We start from the raw sequence: 20,402 nt of genomic DNA on the forward strand, positions 1-20,402 counted from the left end.
CCTACCATCGAGCTCTTCCCAAACCAGTGTGTTTTCAGATTTATTGAATTATCCGCTAATCTCCCGATAGTCAATCTCCTGTGCTGCGTTCAGCACCTAGCTTCTCCTATGCCCTGAAGTAAAGAATAACTGTGATTATGAATATCACATCAGAAATAGATAAAGAATGGTTGTGACATTCTATGTTCAGATATTTGTAAGCATTATCAGAGGCAATTAAGACACAATTTGATGGGGAAGTAAACATGAAGTAGGCAGCTCTTCAAAAACAGCTGAAGTACTGCTTGAAGATTGTGAAACTTTAAGTGAGCTAGTCTAAAGTGAACTCATTAGGACTTGTCATTTATGTGTAGGAAACTTTGAATGCTGTAATTAATTTTTTTCCTGCTGTAGCACACAATGCAATCATGACACAAGTAACTAGGTGATGATTTCTTTTAAGAACAAATTTGACAGAATTACAAGACAGTTGAGATTGCAAATTGTATGTATATTTGGAATATCTCTCATAGCACAGTTGTGCATTAAGTACAATGACAGGAATGTGATTGCACATGTCATGCATGATGATATTAGTGCATTGTATAGTTGTATACTCTCTTGGGCTAGATCATCTTTTCTCTTCATGGAGTTACCTGACACAAGAAAATAAGAATTGATTTAACCATGCCATCAGTGTAAATGCTCCTGCTATGTAAACCATATCATGCAGAGGCATATGTGCAGTCATGTTTACTCTTGAAGAGGTTTAAAACCTTTGAAAAGCAGTGTGAAGGTTTCAACCATTCCAAAGTTCACTTGTACAAAAACACTTTCACTATTCCGCTCATGCCCGTGCATCAAATGTGTAGTAACATACTAGTAGTGCATTGAATGTTACTGATCAATACTTTATTCCTTTTTGAAGTATAAGGCTACTCAAAAAGTACAGCTTTCCTCATAAAGTATCTTTATGAAGAAACTTGCACTTTCATTCCATTCACAAAATAATTCAGTAATGTGGATGAATAGGTCCAAAGAGAATGGGGAAAGTGACAAAAAGTGCATTTTTCCCTTCTGTCTGTCTGTCTGTCTTGGGTTGTTGTTGTTGGGTTTTGTTTTGTTTTGTTTTGTTTTTGCTTGTGTGTATGTGTGTGTGTGTAACATTTTGATCTAAACTTTCGTGTGGGGTGCCCCACAAACCCATGGTTAAGCAGCCAGATAACTGGCATGGCCAAGGTGACACCCCCTGCCTCCCACCGCTGAACACCGAGCCCCACAGCTCAAGTTTCAGGAGTGGGAGGGAAAACAAGTGGTCCAAAAGTGCAGCACACTTCTCTCTTGGAGCATGAAAGAACAGGGAGGGAGGGAGGAAGCAAGAAGCATAGAAACAGGAGCGGGGGATAGAGGGAAGGGTGAAAGAGGAATGGGAGCAATGAGAAAGAGAAGAGAAAAGGGAGGAGAGAAGGGAGGAGAAGGAGTAAGATGAGCTCAGGCTAAGGCATACAAATCTGTATGAGTGTCACTGATATGTAAAATGTGTGAAGAACATACCTTTTGATTGCACAAGTAGTGATAGGTATACAAAAATGATAGAGGAAGGCTTTGTCCTTTGAGTGTGCTGTAACAAGCTCAAAAAGGGTCAAAAGAGATATGGGAGGGTTGCCATTGGTCTTATGACTTGGTTAGCTCTGTGAGAACTATTGGTAGCAGAGCATCAGTAACGCTGTCACAGATTTTTTTTTCTTTGCCCAGGTATGCTTTTTGATATACAAATAGGCTGAATCACTGCACATTGGTTAAAGATATATATATTCTTTTTTTGCCAAAACTTCAGCAGAGAATGCTGATAAAGCAGGAGAGATTGAATTAAATACACAATTAGCGAAATGAAGTAATAGGGGTGCGGTCCCAAATTTTAAGGTCAAAGGTCACTGTACTTTGCTAGAAATCTACCTGTAATCTCAGCAAATTATGAACAAGTCATACTAAAGGGACTGTGCAGTACTGGTTGAGGTGGGGATTCATGTTTTGAACATTCCTAAGTGAGATAATGAGAAACCTCTTATGAAATATGAAAGAGCATGTAATACTAAGGATTCAACGTTTATTTGATGAATATTGGTTTTCAAGTGGCTGAGATATCCAAAAAAAGTGACAATAATAAAAGGCGACAGGCCACGCCTTTTATTAAGATCTCTTTGTTTAACCTTGTTTTTCGATATCTCAGCCATTTCAAAATCAACTTTCATCAAATAAACTTTTGATACCCCTTGGAATTGCAAGCTCTTTGACATCTCATAGAGTGGTTTCTGAATATCTCGCAAAATGTTAAAAGCTTAATCCTCACCTCGACTAGAACTGTACACACCCTTTAAAGAAGGTTAAAGTTCTGTCCCTGGGGTCAATGGTCAAGATTAAATGAACTTCATTTAAAAGTAATTGGAGACTTGTACTGAAAGCAATATATATTGTTTATGTGAGAAGCCAGACTCATTCAAGCTGCCTGCATGCTGCAGTCAATTAAAACCATAATGTTTCATGCTGCTGGCTGGAATTCTTTGGTTTTCGAACCAGCAAGTTTGTCTGACATTTTGCTGCCCATTAAGGCAACCAGTTATGGGTATTTCCACTGCTTCTTTGCTGACCACAAGTGCATCATTAACCTCTGTTGAGAAAATTTGTGAGTGCAATCACAAAGCTGTATCTGAAATTATGAGTCATTGCCATTTGAAACCATACGTTTAGAAATTGTATGTACTATAGGCATGTTGATACTGGCTGCAAAGAAATTCTGGTTACATATTGCACAGATTTACCATGTGTTTGTCTACTCATGAGTGACCCTGCCCTTCCTTTGCTCAGAAATTCTGTTTTTAATTCATTGTTTTGTTTGCCAATTTTTGTCAGATTAATCACTATGGGAGTGAGTTTGCTTGATTTGCTGAAGGCCACACATTGCAATTATACAATGACCTTGTCATAAACTACTTGCAATCAAGTAAACATCCATTAAGACTACATTCGTAGCAGTTGATTTTGAAAGTGAGTTGAGGTACTTGTATATGATGTGGGGGGGGGGGGGAGGGAAGCCTCAGTTTTCTTTGAAAGATCTGGTGTACTGTAGATATTGCGTCTTCATCATGAAACCCAACATCACTTGTTTTATTATGATTTATTTCAATAAAGAATTCCTACTTTTTTGTGGCTTGAGAATCCTGAGCCTTTAATCCCAATTTCTTTTCTGTGTTCACACGTTTAAATATGCGCATGCCATTTTGTGCAGTTAGACATAAGTTGAAGAGAAATAATCACTTGTTTGAAGCCCTGATTTACTTTGTATTTGGATTCATTCATCTTCTCTCTGCATCAGCTAATCCTTTTTAGAAATCAGCATTACTTATATCCTTTCATATCTGTCATTATTAGGCAGTCCCCTTGTATGTAAATTATATCTAAATCCTGTCATCATATACATTGTTTGGAGCACCTCTTTAAATATCTAGATTGTGTTTCAGTCATACGTGCGATTTCTCCCTTGGTATCCACCTGCAGGTGATCCTTTCTTGAAGTGCACTTCCCGGGGGCGACCAACTCACCTGGATGGCTCATTCAACAGCGATTCAGCAGATCCCCTCGAGGATTCCTACGAACATGGTGGGGACTTTGACGACTTCGAATACGACGGCGGAGCACGCTACCAGGAGCAGTTGAGGGAGATCCACAGCAAAGAAGAGGATATTTCACCATCATCGGATTCGACCACGCCCACTGTTTCCTTGACTCCCAGTACACCAGTCGCTTCATCAGACTTTGGAGCACCCTACGTTATTGCAGATGCTTTGGACCCTGATGAGTAAGGAGCCATCATATGCGTCAAGAATGTTTATGTCTATTAAAAGGATTTGATGTGGAGAAGATGGCAGTGTAGTTCTTCTTATGTATATGCACTTTATCTTTATTTTAACTTTATTAAGACATCTTTGATAGGAGGTATATCGATCCATTCGTTAGAACAATGGGGTGTTTTATGAATAAAAGAATGCACAATATTACTACCACTCTATTCAGACTTTGCAAGTTTGTTTGAGTTGACCATTCGTACAAGCGTTTTTATTCCTCCAGTGGGTCAGATACCTCTGGTAATGTAAATGTGTACTGTAAGAATTTAAGACAACTGTTATGCTATCCGTATTGTAAGTGTAAGATACAAGCTCATACATGAATGCGTGTTGCTCTTGTGTACTGACGTAAGGTCCAATACCAAACTATGACTTTGGGGCTTAATGTGTGTCTCCCAATGTTTATCCAGGAATTCGGACAAAAAGCAGCGAAAGCGCAAGGCTCCTCAGCCGCCCCATGACGGAGGAACCAACTCATCGCCATCGTCGCCTCAGCCCCCGAAGCAGAAGGACGGCGGCTGGGTCAGTGCGGCTGCCACCAGCGGTGGCGGTGACCCTGTAAGTAGCAGCACTCCGTCCCCGACTCACTCGGCCTCTTCCGTCGTCATGGCGCCGTATTCGCAATCCCCCACGCCCATGGAGAACGTAGAGAGCAAGGAATTTATAGAGAGGCCAGGTCCCCCACTTTGGGTAACACTCATGTCAAGTGTGCATGCCCACAAACTTTACCCGCATGGGCATGATACTTTGTCAAGCCTTGCTGTGACCCAGTCAGTCTCCCCAAATTTTGATTTTGAATATTTCGTTCTCATCCAGGTTTATCATGAAGTCTTACTTAATTTGCATTTTATGTTATACTCATGTAGTCTGATCCATGCGAACAATGGTTGCATTACCCCCTAATGTAATTACTCCCTCAGGTACTCAATTGTTCAGGTTGTGCTTATTTTGTTCTGCCTGCAAGTGTTATTGTAATTTCATGAATTATTTTGCATGATGAATTGTGAGTTTCAGTTCTTGTAAGTCTGAAGTTAACTGAGCTCACCGGTATATTATGCATATACATTCTTACAAACACACACTAACAGTAACACAAACATGCACATACAGTGATGTGTGAAACTTACACATATTCCAGACAATGCAATATGAAATTCAAGTTTTACTGAGTTCTCTGTGTGTAGATGTTGATAGTCATATTCATTTGTGCGTCCTGCATGGATTTTGGCAACCACTGTGATTGTGATGATGGAGAAATTTAGAGAAGGTTGGGCAGCTGCATGGTTGAAATATTTCTATCATTTTTGAATCACGATATCTGCAGGATAGCAATAATCCAACAAACTGAAATATTGCAGTCCTCATTTGTAACACATTCCTGAAATACATCTGAAACAAATAAACACACAGAAACAAGACTCTCTCCAGTGTGTAATGACAGGACTAATAGTGCATATAGTCACAACATTCAATTCGTACCAAGTGACATACATTTTACCGAGTAGACCTGTCATCATGCTTTTATTCGAAATGCCTCAAATTTTCTGCAAGCATGCAAGAAAACTTGAAACTAAACTGTTGAAACTACGATGCTGTCATGCAAGTCTAAATGTGGGATGTTCAATTTGAACACAGGGCATGCCATCCAGGTACAAATGGCATCATCAGCTGATATTCAATGGGTTTGTCAGAAAGGGTAACAAAACCTCTTTATCAGCTTTATGTAAGTGTCCATGGAAGATAGTTTGAAAAGAAATGTCCATTTCACCTTGAGACTTAGTGCATCTGTGCTCAAATAAGTTAGTTAGCCATCAAGATTTTGATAATTTGGGTAATTTGAATTTTCAGAATTTTTGAAGGCAAAATAAACCGAGTTAGGTGTTTTCTGCCATTGAGTTCTAGATCCTGCATGACAAGTTGATTCATTGTTCATGTTGTGTTCTATGTTTTATGATATGTGATGTGTTGATGTTTGCTAGTCTGTAGAGTTCAGTATATTTTAAGCTCTACGTGCAGCATTGTATTAGTGACTTGTCTCAGGATCTGTATAAAACACAAACATATTACTCTAGAATTTTGCTAATCAAAGCTCAATTCTCTATCAATTTCAAGCTTTCCAAATGTATTCCACCTTGCTTACTGTTGTGTTGTAGCAAATACTCAGTCAGAAATCTAAGAATTCATGTTTTTCCTGACTGAACACAAACTATTAAAGCAAGAGTGATGTTATCTTACATATTGCCTACAAGCTTTATAGTATTTTTTGAGGATGCATTTGCACAGACAAGATGGAATAGATATAATGCAATTGGTTGGTATATTCTCTCTTCTAAACTAGCCCATTCGACGGCATGAAGTCTCGGAGAGTGGGGATAGTTCCAAGCTGAACAAGAGCGCCCCCAGCCAACAACTCCTCCTCTGGTGTCAGGAGGTCACCAGAGGTTATCGAGGGGTCAAGGTCACAAATCTCACCACCTCGTGGAGGAATGGTCTCGCTTTCTGTGCAATCATAAATAGACATCGACCAGACTTAATGTGAGTAACTGATTCTTTCTCCCGTTTTGTCCTTCTCATTTATACTTTACCCAGCTTCTGATAGTATCATTCAAAGATAGTTGTCATTTGTTTATGGGGATTTTATTGACATCTGTTTGAATTTTCACGGTGTGTACTATTGTAATGTTTGATTCAGATTGTAGCAGATGTACGTATTATTTCTAATGGATGTATGTTATATATATTGAATATGCCACAAGATATGTTATGTGGATTTAAGAAGACATGAAATGCGTGAATAGAGATATACATTTAGTTCTGTTTTTATTAAAAGTTGCATGCTCTATCAAATGGATAGCAGTAGAATGATGGAAATCACAGGCAAAGGGGTAGACAAAACCAGACAATTGATAATAGTGTTACAGATATACCATCTGTCCCTTTTCTTTTCAGTATTTTGTGCTCTACTTTGCCAAAAAATACTGCAGGTTTCATGGAAAATACTGTTTTTTCCAGATTGTAGTACTACACATGTATATTTCAGGAAAGGTAAAAATACTGTTTTTCCACCTAAAATACCCCCCCCCCTTTTTTTTTGGCCATCAAAATACTGCAATGCTGCTGCAAGATTAGCATCCCTGGTGTAATAACTGCATTAATGCCAGCCTGATAACCACATATTAGTATGCTATTAGAATCTGAAACAATAGCTCTGGCTCGTGGCTGTAAGGTCGTGTCAGCTTGAAATGGCAGTTTGAATAAGGGACTTGGCACAGAGACAGTGCCGTCTGTATTGAAGGATCATTGAGGATCAGGGGCCCGTTGCATAAAAGTTACTATTAATATTATGGTAACTTTGCCATCCAATGGTAACTTCCATGGAATTCTTGATTTTGATTGGCTGTTGAGTATTGTTGCCATGGTAGTTATCATTGGATGGCAAAGTTACCACAATAGTAACTTTTATGCAACAGGCCCCAGATCTCATTTGATAACATCGTACCTGTGACAATGATAGGTTGACAAACTGATTGTAGGAACTTGCATCACCAGGTGCATTTGTGTGTGTGTGTGTGTATGTGTGTGTGTGTGTGTGTGTGTGTGTGTGTGTTTATGATTGAATTTACTTGAGCGTAGTATGAGTTAGATTGTCCCTTTTAGAGTATAAAGTGACAAACATTGGCCTCTGCTTGTTTTCCGTACACAGAGTGGAAACTGTGGCCAAGATGGTAGTTGGTAGTTGGTGGTCTCATTGCCAGTGTCAGACTTGTGAAATTGGTATTGCATGCCCCTCCTCTCCCCCCAATGATTGCACATTGTAGGTTGATGAGTCTATTAATGAGCTCCTAGCCACACCAATAGCTGGAAGGAGGCTACTGGATTAGGTTACAAGGCCCAGTGTGTGAGGAGTTTTTGGGGGTGTCACTACCCTGGTCATAGTAAGAACACTGTAATCTTGTCAGTGCTAGTGAAACAGGGACAACCTCCCTATTTCCCCCCCCTCCTTTAACCCCTCCCTCTAGCCCCTCTTTTTTTTTTCTGCCCACACAGGGGCACATCAAATCTCACACATGCACCCATACCCCATCTCACCTTCCCTTCCCTTCCCCTCCCTCCCCCCCCCCCCCCCCCACCAGCACAGAGGGGGAAAAAACTTGGGAGAGCTACTGCCAGAGGGATGTGTAAGACGATCTCTCCTTCGAAATTATTTTACTGATGAGTTAGTATTGAGTGGAGCTGGGAGAATAACACTTGTACTTTGTGTGTTGTTCCCCAGCTGCCTGGGAAATGGGAGAGGCCGGGGGTAGGCGCAGACATTAACAAAGAATACAGCTCAGTAGGGTGTTTGCAAGATTTGCCAAAATTAATTGATATTTAACCATGCTCACTTTTTTTTTTCATCCCTTTCTCTTTTTTTTTTTTCTTTCAACAGAGACTTTGCATCACTGTCACAACATGATATAAAGGGAAATAACAAGAAGGTTTGTTTTTCCAAGTTGGAATTTTCAATGGAAAGGGTGCCGTGATGTTATGCAGCGCTTGCTGCAAGATAACTCAACTTTGACATTGTAAACACTGGGCGTCTCCAGTGCAGAACTGGAAAAAAAGAAGCATGCTCCATTAAAGGTGTTTTCTTGCCTGCCAGTGAAATATTATTCCCTGCCCATTGCTTGCGGCCATCAACAATAACATGGCTGCTCGCTCATGTTATGATTATGCAGGAAAGCTCTTGTTGGTAACCCGCTTCGAAAATCTGTCACAGTGTGAACTGCAGACTTCTTTTAGTGGGTGGTTGGCAATAGCTCAGCCTCCTTCTAAAGAAAACTCCATTCACAAGTCACTCACTTCTTGCTCTGCTCGGGAAAGGCGTTCTGTGTATTTTCCTACCTCTTATGGAGCATTCAGTTGTGAGATTTGTTCATGCACTAGTAACCTAAAGTCCTTTTTCTTTTTTTGATGGACACAAAATGAATGCAATGCAAGATTTGAATTCAGAACTGACCTAAAGACATGTTGGATTTCGCTAGTCACATTGAAATGTAAAAGCTGCATTAGAAAATGAGGTCTGTTCTGAAGTAATGTTTTTTTAATATTTTATGTGCTGACGAAGTACAATGTGTAATGGTTCATTGTATTTCATTTTATAGATTATGGTTTGGAGAAACACAAATGTATTTCATATTCAACTGGTTTATAGAACACTTGACAAACAATTTGTAAAGATACCATCACAGATATTATACAGATGATAGTTTAATTTGCCACTATGTTTTAGTTCGACCTATTACACCTTAACCGATAAATGATTCTTTGGAACTGTCCTGCTGTGTTTTGGACTTCACCCCAAGTTGTTATTTCTCCCATGTCCAGGCTTTTGATGCCGCAGCGACGCTGGGCATCCCAAGACTTCTTGATCCCCAAGACATGGTCCTCCTGGCAGTCCCAGACAAACTGGCAGTCATGACGTACCTCTTTCAGCTGAGGGCGCACTTCACGGGCCAGGAGATGGAGGTCAAGCGCATCGGCCGCACCACGAAGAAGAGCACGTACATCGTCGGCAACTACACCTCGGACAAGTCAATGCCGGAGGACGTGTTCACGGAAGAGACAAACACTGTGAGTGACCAGGCAATGTCCAATGGAGACAGAACAGATGGTGGTGACCAGGTGATGTCCAATGGAGTCAGTGTGCCAAAGAGCCCTGGCTCACCCACTAAATCTAGTCCAGGAACTAGCAACGGTTCCCCCAGTGGTGTCGCGGAGCTCAGCAACGGGGCAGTGGATGACAAGAGTGTGAAAAGCGCAGACAATGGCAGTAGTGCCGAACATGCACGGAACTCTAACGGCCACCCGGAGAGACGGCTCGCTAGGCAAAAGTCACAAGAAAATGAGGCAGAGTCGAACGGAACGGACGGGGAGAGGACGCCCGGCCAGGAGATGGCCCAGAACGGGAAGAAGGCGACCAGTCCTGCAGGAGATCCAGGGGATGCCGTGTGGATCAGGGCGTCTGTCATGGCTAGAAAAGGAGCAGCGGAATCCAAGACTGACGGGGAACCACTACCGAAGGTAGGAAGAAATTTAAACTCTTTATTACACGTAGTTGTGCTGTAAATTTTTCCAAAATAAAGGACTCATTACCATAAACCAGATCTTGTAAAGCTTGTCTTTCAGTAGCAATATTTTGAAGTTTTTCATCCATTACATTGTATAATGGTGATCTCAAGTAGGCTAAACGTAAAGTAGAGAGCCTAATATAACCAAGGTATGCAACATGCCTTGATTTTCACATACACTCTTCACATAGGCAATTGTTGGCAGTGCTTAGTATTTTGTGTGCTTTCTAATCCAGGCCAAGCAAGAAGACCTGAAAGAGAGAGCAAAGCGACTCTTGGAGCAGGCCAGAAAAGAAGCAGCGGTGAAGAGAGCTACGCTAAAGAAAGGCCAATCACCCACTGATGGAGATACTACAGAAGTAAGTGTGCATGTCCTGAGTAAATGATAATAGTGATTATGATAATGATAATAATACGGGGTATTTGTTATTCCATGTACCGCTCTGTCTGAGTGCTCAAAACGCACAAGAAATTTCTCCAGTAAAGTGTAAAGCATAAAGAGTGGAGTGAAGGAATAAATGATGCTTGCACACAAATTAAAAGAATTTGAAACGTGTGTAAGTGGTGGAGCAACCTGTAAAAGACACCTCAAAACTTGATGGTGCTGTGCTGGGTAAAGAGGAGTAGTACTGAATGTAGCAGAAAGCATGATAATATAATAATAATAAAAAGACTCTTATAAAGCACTCATTCTACCTAAAAAGATACTCATGGTGCTATAGAACAGAGTACATAATATATTACCTCAAATATAACCCATATTCGACCCAAATATAACCCATATGATGCATGTATAGTTGTAGTGAACTACAATGTAAATTTGTTGGTCTGTATACAACTCGAACATATAAATGCGTGTAGGCGTGTAGGCGTGCACATGTATGTGCATGTGTGCATGCATGTGAGTGTGTACGAGTGTGTGCTGTGGAGAGGAAATGAATTCTCATTGCCTCGATAGTCACCATGATAGGAGATATTTTGGCTAGCTGTTTATTTGTGAGATTGATCAGAGTTTCAAATGGCCATGAGCATTGTAAGTTGCATCTCCACAATGAGCAGTGGGAAATCAGACCTTAATTATGCTCCAGTTCTATGTCCTTGTTGAGTGCCATGCTGGTGCCCAGTATTCATAAATGAAAAGAAAGCTGATGCATTGAAAGGGTAAAAAATGGAGAGAGAAAAAGATAAGGGTGGGGGTGGCCGAGATGAAGGGGGGGGGGGGATATGTAAATGAGTTAGAATATGGGTTATATAAAGCAATATGTGTTCTACATAGTGTGTTGGTAACAACTGGCATAAACTTTTCCTCATTGACTGATATACTGTATCCACCCAAAGGGTTTACACAGTGCAGTGTGACATTATGGGCAATTCACCTAAGAAGATACAGCATAATATGTTTTGTGTTTTATTCATGATGGTGGAGCTTTGTCAAGCAAGAAGGAAGGGATATCTTGTGGTTGAGAACCATAGGAAAATTAAATTGTATAAACTCTGTTGACTTAGAATTTCACTCGCTGTTCAAGTTGACCTAGGTGAATAGATTACAGACAGTAAAACATTTAAACAAAAGTTTCATCACTATTGCACATTTCAGGAGAGACAGTCATGGAATTTTAGGTATTTGTATGTTTTTATGAAACTGATATCTTTCAAAGGACAAAATATAGTGACGATGCCATCCCCTTGCAATTCAGCCTTTGTCTGTTCATAAAAATATTCTAAAAATCATAGTTTTCATTACTTCAAAAGTCAACATTGCTAAGCTGTTACCACTCTATAATAACATGATGCAAATTTTTTATGTCATTACTTGTTTGTCCAAGTATTCATGTGTAAAGATGATATCAAGTGAAGATTTTTGTGCATGTCAATAGGGATCTTGAGAGGTAATGGCATCAACACCAGTATAACCTGCTTTAATCTCTGTAGATATCATGTTGTACATTTGTGACAACATCTAAAAACTGACATTCCATAGATTTGTTATGTCATGTCAGAATGTAATGAAACTTCTACCACATTCAATCTGAGTGTGCAGTGGAGTTTCACCCATGACCTCCGCTGACCCGACAGCACCTCACTAGTGCCGTAGAGTGGTCTCATTTGAGGACTTTGTCCATGCAATTTCAGGAGGATGAAAAGAGAAAAGAGGACCTGAAGGCAAGGGCCAGGAAACTCATCGCTGAGGCTCGGGGTAGCATCAACAAGCCGGAGATTGAGGGCATCGACGAGATGGCCCAGGCAGTGAAGGAGCAAGCAACGATAGGTAGGGGGAGAGAAACAAACTTGTTTTGGTATCATCTCTTACATCATCCTCTGTATCCATCGAAACGTTTACTCATTTCTAATATCTCACGCTCGTATTTACGTACTGCTTACACATTACGATTTATAGTTGTATGTTGTTAAATATATTCATTTGTTGCCATTTTGCTTACTGTATCCATTTTTTGTTGTTGTTCGAATGAAGTGATAAGTACATGATGTATGTTTTCGTTTTATTCATTCACGTGATTAGACATGGTTGTAGAAGATCATTTCACAGAATTACATCTTCAAGTTATACTCTGTGTTTGTTCATGTGATGTCAAGTAATCTGAGTTTTGGTTCTACTGAGCTGTAATTGCGTGATGAGTTTGTGTATGTGTTAAACCACTTTCATTTTATATCTACTGAGCTGAATGTAGGAAATACTGTATATATGACATTTATCATCAATCTGTTACTTTGTGTTGGTGGAGAGATTTAAAGATAAATTCTTGTTAAAGACAGCAACAAGAAGAAAACGTGGATTGTATCCCTTTATGAAGATTTCATCCAAGCATCCCTTCATGAATTTCTGTACCCAATTGCCCCTCTTTACGAAATGTATATATGTGTTTTATTACATGTGTGTGTAAATGTGTCTATATCTCTCTACTTGTGTGAATGTGAATGTGAGTGTGTGTAGGTGTGTGTGTGTGTGTGTGTGTGTGTGTGTACAGTTAAGACTGAATATATGAGTTGGGACATGGGTGCACCCATCTCAGCTGGACCATGTCTAATGATAAGTCTGGCAGAAAGAGTGAACTTTTCAGTTTTCCCACTAGAGGCAGACAGTCTGCCTCAGAGGGAAGGTTGGTCACCCATGTGGCGATAATATAGCAATCCTTGTCTTTACAGAAGCCTGATTCTGTGCTCTAAGTCTTTGTTGTACCCACACTTTCTAAACTTCCCATCTTTTTTCTTTCTTTTTTTTCGTTCATCTTCTTCCCCCTTCCCCGTAAGTTAGATCATACTCTAAAAGACTATGAGTGTGAGTATGAGTATGAAAATGCTTCATCATCAAGTGTGAATATGTAACTTTGGCAATATACTTCACCAGAAAAAAAAAAAAGGAAAGAAATTTGATATTTGTGTGTGTGTGTGTGTTTAATATGAACTTCTTACCATGGTAAACTTTTTTTTTTTGTTTGTTTGTTATAAAATGCAGTATGCGTTTATTGTGATAGGTATAGGAATTTCATATTTTCTTGTTTTCTTTGTTCCGTGGATACCTTCAAAAATTTTGGGTCAGTGTAGCTTTTCCATATTCAAAAAGCATTTAACAGACTATTTGAAATCAACACTTGTAAATGCAATGAGACAAAAAAAGGGTCAAAAGTGTTTTCCGAATCTGTTTTGTCAATACTCTTCTGATCATCAGGTAGTTATTTACAGCAAATAAATTTGGACTTCTTAGACAAAATTAGTTATCACAATATTGGACTATCTTGTTTAAGGAAAGAGCATATCATTTTTCAACTGATCCAAACTTTTCACAGTTGTTAGCATTATGCCTTTCCATCACAGAACTTGTATGAATATGAACTGTGACTTCCAAAGTGATTCTGATATTCCTTTCAAATGAGCCTCTTTTTAATTTTTAGTTACGTAAAAGTTCCTTTTCACCTTCAAAGTTTGGGAAGTAAATATTATATCCATATCACTGTGATCCGCCATCATATGATTGTGGGATATCTTTATTTTGTATGTATCTTTACTAAAAATTGACAGAAGTTGATAATGTGAAATGCCCCAAGCTGCGCAGGTCTTTCATGATTATGTCAAATTCAAGTAACTCTTTGCCATGATGTTAATAGGGAAGCCCGTACTGCTGCATATGTAGGAATCACTCAGAAGGGGGGGGGGGGGGGGGATGGGAAGTAACATTTGGGCATTGACAAAGAAGCAATGGAGCATGGAGATTGCAATACGGTAACTGAAGACCTCTCGTAATTGAAAAGGATCTTTGTCCGGGGCTGTGAGCCATACACGGCAAACGCAGCAGGAGAAGGGGTTGAATGTAAGCAGCAAGAGTTCTATGTGGCATTCAGCGCCCGGTATCTAACCGACTGATTAAGTCCATGGAAACAAAGCGAGATTATGTGTGGATTCCTCTCCCTGAAAAGCTCCAGTCATACATGTACAACTGATCCCCAAGGGTCTTTTCTCTCCTTTCCTCTTCTTCTTCTTTAGGATTTTTTTCTTCTACTTCTTTTTGAGCCTCCTCTCTCTCTTCCAGAGCTCACCCCTACGCTGTCCCTCCCTCTCTCCCATAGCAATGGGTGTAGCGTGCCGAGACCAGGGATTCTTGGTAGCTGCTGCGTCTTGAATGGGGAGAGCCTGTCACATAAGTTGCATTAGCCTCTTCAAATCATACAAATCTTATCAGATTTAGTGGTAACAATGCCCCGTGCCTTTCCTTATAGCATTGTGCCTTTGTGTGCTCAGGGATAAAAGTGGCTGAAAGAAAGTATTCTGACATTCCAACACACTGCTGCAGCCATTGAAAAGGCATGAATAAGGACTTTCACAACCCATCAGAAGAGAGAATTGAAAGAAGGAAAAAAAAAAGGGGGGAGAAATGAAACAGACATGCAGACAGACAGAAACACATATGAAGTGTTGTGTTTCTGTATTTGTTGTTGTTTAGGTTTTTGTGTTGTTGTTTTTTCTTCTTTTTTAAGTGGAAGTGATAGAACTGAGGCATTACAGAGTCATCCTGCACTTTCCCTGCTGCTGTATATTTTCCTTTCAAGAGCTCCCACAGTTCTACTTGTAAGGCTTTCTGGAAACAAAGCGGCCTGTGATGTTGGAACTGGTCTGACGATGAATGGGGTACTGGAGATTAGATGGACTAGTGGTGAACGGGGAGAAGCTGTGTAAAAGGCGGTCTTGGAATCTTGCCGGGCTTCTCTTTACAGTCCCCCCCCCCCCATCATTATTTTCCTCTTTAACACTCTGAGGACCATCATCTCACAATGCTATTGACACTGTACATTAACATATACTGATGGGACTGAAAGAGTGGAAGTTCTCCGGCAACCACTCCAGGAGGAGAGAGTTTGTGCCTCCAGGCACTATCTCACGACTTCTTAGAGAGGATGGGGTCACCCCGCTGACTACATCCAGTGGGAATGTGGGCAAATGTGTGACAAAAGGAAGCTCTGAGAGGTGATAACTGCCCCCCCCCCCCCTTATACCAGTTCCCCTAAATGATCTGACCAGTTTTGACCGATGAAGATACCGGCCGGTATCTGTACAATATGTGTCGAATCACAGCTCCAACAAGCCTAGGGCTTGGTAGTGAGAAATAAAACGGCTCCTCCAGTTTTTCTTGTCATCGGCAGAGTTTTTGTCAATGCCGAGGAGCCTTGTAATTGCTCTAAGATTAAAAGGTGTGATTCATCAATCAGTGTTTCCCAGTGACTGGTTGATGTCTACATGCCACTCAATTTTTCATTCCCCATTTCACTGAGTTGCTTGATCATAGGGTCTTTTTTTCTGGAAGTGTGCATTTCTGGCCAGTCAGTTGTGGTAGACTTTGTAAAAGTAACATGAAATACAAATCACCCAAGGTTTGCTTATGTTTGTTTGTTTGTTTTCTATTTTCTTTCTGTGTTCTGTTTTCTTTTCTGTGTGTTATTATTTTTGTCTGTGGCCTGTATGTTATGTGATGGCATCCCCTACTCTCAACTGAGGAGTTTTTAAGCATTCTTGTTAGTATCACACATTAAATATCAAGTATATTAAAAGTTAATGCTGTAGATGTGCAGCATTTTATTCATGCAGTGCCCTGATGTATTTGTTGGGCATTAGAAACATGATATCCTAGTTGAGAGTGTGCTGTTTTTCCACATTTTCAAAACATTCCTCCGCAGATTTATTCTGTACTTGATTAAGTCTGAGAAATAGAGTGATCCTGACCACCTCACAGTGATCCTGACCAATTCAACAAATATGGCTGTAGAGCTTATTCATTGGATACCCCAAGCATCACTTTTGAACATTGATCTCTTTCCCTCTATCATGTAACCCTCAAGAGTCGCCCCCTCGCCTGACTTCTCTCCTTTCACCCGTAAACTCCTTTCAAAATGTTCATCTGTTCGACAGCACAATATTATTTAGTCATGGTCCGTCAGTGACAAGAGAAATGTCCCCAGAATTTGCTTCTTTCCAGTAGATTAAATGTGCATAGCTAGTCCTTGGATTATCCTGTTTCACACATAGTAGTTTGTAAGACTGAACAGTTTTTAGGTATGATATTGGTGAAATTGTGGTGTGTGTGTTGTTTTTTTTTTAAGATTATGAAACTCTATTCATATTCATTTGAGATCTATGTTGCTTGTCAGTCATGGGGTTTGGACAGAAACATGGTCTGCTTTGATTTCAAAAGAAAGTTCCTGTGGTAGTGGTATTGCAGTTATCACTTTTGTGGTGCGAAGTCATTTTCGTGATCAATACTTGTGTATCGTCTTGTGCCCACTGAATGATGTCATTCTAGCATTGAAAAATACTTTAAGATAGACTCCCATTCTTACAGCTGGACTTGCAACTTGAGCTGAAACGTCTTTTTGATGTTGTGTTAAACCAGAATACTGTCGTCACTTTCTGTACTTTGGTAATGTGATTTAGAGAGTGATTGATGAAACTTACTCTGTTGTGATGTACCAGCATTTTGATAGTGGATACATATGGCATGCTCTGTAGACAATGTTTGATCACAGTTGTTTGATTTCCTTGTTTTAAGTGTTTCTGTAGACAGTCATATATACTCAATTGTGTGTTTTGAGTGTATGAATTCATTTCCATGTCAATGATGTCATTCTCTTCACTGAAAACCAAAGTAATGTCAGGAAGTCACCAGTAAAATAGATAGATACATAGATAGATAGATAGATAAATAAATAGATAGACAAATAGATACATACATAGACAAATAGATTAATTGATGAATAGTTAAAGAAGTGAGTAAGTAGATTAAAAATAGAAGTATGCATAGCATAGTGGAATTGATACGTATATTAATGTATTTAACTAAACCGTAAATTTTGAGAAACTTCTTGTTATTTCATGTGCTTGAACAAAGGCATACAACATGAGTGCAAATGAGGTGTAGAGAATGAGTCCAATACTTAATTACTACATTGTTTATTTGTACAGGAAAATAACTGCAGGTCCCACACACCCATGTTCATGTTAGCACTTAGTAGGAATCTAGTCCCAGGCACATTTGCATAGTTTCCTTTTAATTTTACACCATCTTAGCAGTGAAAAGACCACTTAGACTCAATCTTTACTGGCCTGCCAAAACTGTAGAAGGCCTTCACATAGTATTTCATTTCAAATGAATGATCTGCCATTTGTTAACACACTCTTGCCATTTAGTTTGGTTTCGTTCAATTACTGAATATATTTTCCTCACCTTTTCATTCCTTCTCTTTCTCCTTTACATTTTCCCTTTTGTCATCTCTCTGCCTCTTTTCATGTCCGATGAGTTTTGTAATCTAATATTTGTTGTTTGTACCCACATTTGTTTGTTTGTTTGTTTTTTTTTTACATTTCTGCTTTTGTTTTGTGCTGATTTCTTTGTTTTCTGTTATCCCCACATTCCCCTGCCTGCTGTAGGTCTTGGTTACAAGTTTTATCAGTATGGTCACTCTGGTAAGACATTATCCTAACATGGCATGAACTTTCATTTCAGTTTTTGCTTCAGTAGAGAAATTTATGAGTTGGACTCAGTCAGTTTGCCGTACACACTTTAACACATTGCTTTTACAGGATGGCATATAACTAGGTGGAATGATGTGTATATATACCTCAAGTTAAACATATCAGCTGGTATTGTATAACTTTAAGAATTATATACATGTATTCATAGTTATGTATGATATACCACTCATAGAGTTGCCATACACCCGACCAACTAAGAATCAACACCTAATTTGAATGCATAATGAAATGATATTGTGCCGATGTATGAACATTAACACAACTTGTCTAACCTCATTACAGTGGTGATGATAATATACACATAAATATACCAGGTATGCCATCTCAAGGTGATGAATATTACCAAAACTGAGTGTAAATCAGTGACTTAATGAAATTGGAGTCGCGACATTTCATCCATTAATATTTATTGGTTGTATATTACATTCGTTTCACATAAAGGCAGGTGATACTATCGGGTAATATCAATATGGAGTCCCAAATGTTGATTCTGTACTCTTAGTGTTTGACATCAGGCTGAGGTAGTCCTGTCAAACTGACCCCCTCCCCCTCAAAGAAAAAAAAAATTAAAATAGAACAATTCAGTATGATGATTTTAGACATCTGTGTCTCAAGACAGGGATGGAAAACCAGATTGAAGTGCTAGTTAGGCACAAATTATACACTAGTACATTTAAATAGCAATGATGGAAAGTTTCTCAGCATTCATGCATACATGAGATGTGACCTTTTGCATTGGGATATGTTAGGGAAAATACATAGTATGCTATTTATCTCAGGTATAACAGTAGGTGGTTAAGATCAAATTGAACAAAGTAAAAATCAATCAAATGCCAACCTGTTCTATGTGGCCACCTGTCTGCAAAGAAAGCATTTTCTTTTCTTGGTTACAGTATGTCGGTTTGACTGCATCTGTGATGTAAAATTTTTATTATTATAATGTTAATATATTTGAAGTCTCATGATGAATACATTTAGCCAGATTTCTCTATACTTGCTGTTTTGCTGCTGTTACTGTACAAAAACACACTTGTGTACAACCACAACAACACTGCTATCATTGTCATATGATAATGTCAGTATCATTCTATTGAGCACTTTAAGTCAACATATATTTCAAGTGCAATTTTGTGTACGTATTGTAACAATCATGTTGTCCTCTTGGCTCTGTTAGTTGGGCTGCTTTGGTGTTTGTTAGGGGGAGGGGGTTGAGATTAATGTGATGAATGATGTCTTCAGACCTTTCATTCCTAAACCATTCTGGTGTATTGAACAAAATATATACACACATATGCATCCATACATGTATAGAATATATGATATCTTTTAAACTTTTGATGCGTAATCATGTAGCTGAACATCATACATTAATGCATGGTGCATGATTTTCAAGTGTAAAAACCCATTCACGTATTCTGCTATTTTGGTGTTTAAGGCTTCATTGTCTGTGCCATAGTGTTTCACAAGTTGTTGCAGTGTGAACCTCTTGCATGCTGTACATACGTAATTGTTGAGTGTCTGCCTGTAGAACTGCTGTACAATTACTCATTTAAATATATGCATTGCAATTAGTTTACAGGAAACGAGGTAAATGCATCTTAGAAGGACTGGGGTATTTAATGAATATTCCGTGCCCATCGTAGAACTGAATCTATTGGGCAAAACAAGAGAGTAGAATGAGTGTTAGAGAGAAAAAAGTGATGATTTGACCTTGATTGGTGTGTGAGGAGGATTTGAGAAAAGAAGGTGACACATAGCATTTGAGAATGGAATGCAGACATTGTAAACGTGAGTGTGAGCATGTGTCATTGTAGTAGGTTGGTTTATGCAAATTTATTCATTGTTGTGACACCTTAAAATAGCCTGTTGCATGGACTGCATATTATTTATCAGCTCACTAATTCTTTCCATTATGTTTTCTTTCTTTCTTGGCTCACAGATATCTTTTGTATCTAGATGTATATTTTCATTGTTGTTGTTTACACACTAGCTTATGAGTATTTTGTTGTCATTTCAGCGTAGGGAGACATTGCACTGTTGTTATGGTGCTCACAAATAGTTTTAAATTTCTACAGCTTTGTTATTCCTCACCCAGCACATTATCACCTTTGTTTGTGTTTCACCAGTATACGAAGGACACTTGTTTCCTTGGGTATTGCTGTCATATTTTGATTTGTTCATATCACTGATATTTTCTAGGATCATGATATAGTCCTTTTGTTATTTTTTCTCTCTTTTTTAAGATTTAGTGTGTCAGTGATCTTTTTTAGTGGTCGATTTAATGCTTTTGCTGTGTTTTTTTTTTTCTTGTATTTTCAGGTCAAAATAGTGTTGATGCTTGCTTGAGCTACATGTTTCTTACAAACATGTGTTG

At 39.1% G+C, this 20,402-nt stretch overlaps 1 protein-coding gene across 3 annotated transcripts in view; it reads left to right on the forward strand.

Annotated features, from left to right (window-relative positions):
- The window catches only part of LOC140247002 (EH domain-binding protein 1-like), a 99,604-nt gene that overhangs the window by 66,429 nt on the left and 12,773 nt on the right, over positions 1 to 20,402 (forward strand). For 2 of the 3 annotated variants that reach the window (XM_072326311.1, XM_072326318.1), the window contains 8 exons: positions 3,535 to 3,835; positions 4,292 to 4,439; positions 6,220 to 6,416; positions 8,311 to 8,359; positions 9,249 to 9,944; positions 10,228 to 10,350; positions 12,125 to 12,260; positions 17,924 to 17,959. In XM_072326311.1, coding sequence (XP_072182412.1) covers positions 3,535 to 3,835; positions 4,292 to 4,439; positions 6,220 to 6,416; positions 8,311 to 8,359; positions 9,249 to 9,944; positions 10,228 to 10,350; positions 12,125 to 12,260; positions 17,924 to 17,959 — 1,686 coding nt within the window. The remainder of the gene's footprint in view (positions 1 to 3,534; positions 3,836 to 4,291; positions 4,440 to 6,219; positions 6,417 to 8,310; positions 8,360 to 9,248; positions 9,945 to 10,227; positions 10,351 to 12,124; positions 12,261 to 17,923; positions 17,960 to 20,402) is intronic. The other variant, XM_072326323.1, reaches the window with a different exon arrangement.

This window comes from Diadema setosum, chromosome 1 (assembly GCF_964275005.1).
Source record: "Diadema setosum chromosome 1, eeDiaSeto1, whole genome shotgun sequence".
In the NCBI taxonomy this organism is placed as follows: Eukaryota; Metazoa; Echinodermata; class Echinoidea; order Diadematoida; family Diadematidae; genus Diadema; species Diadema setosum.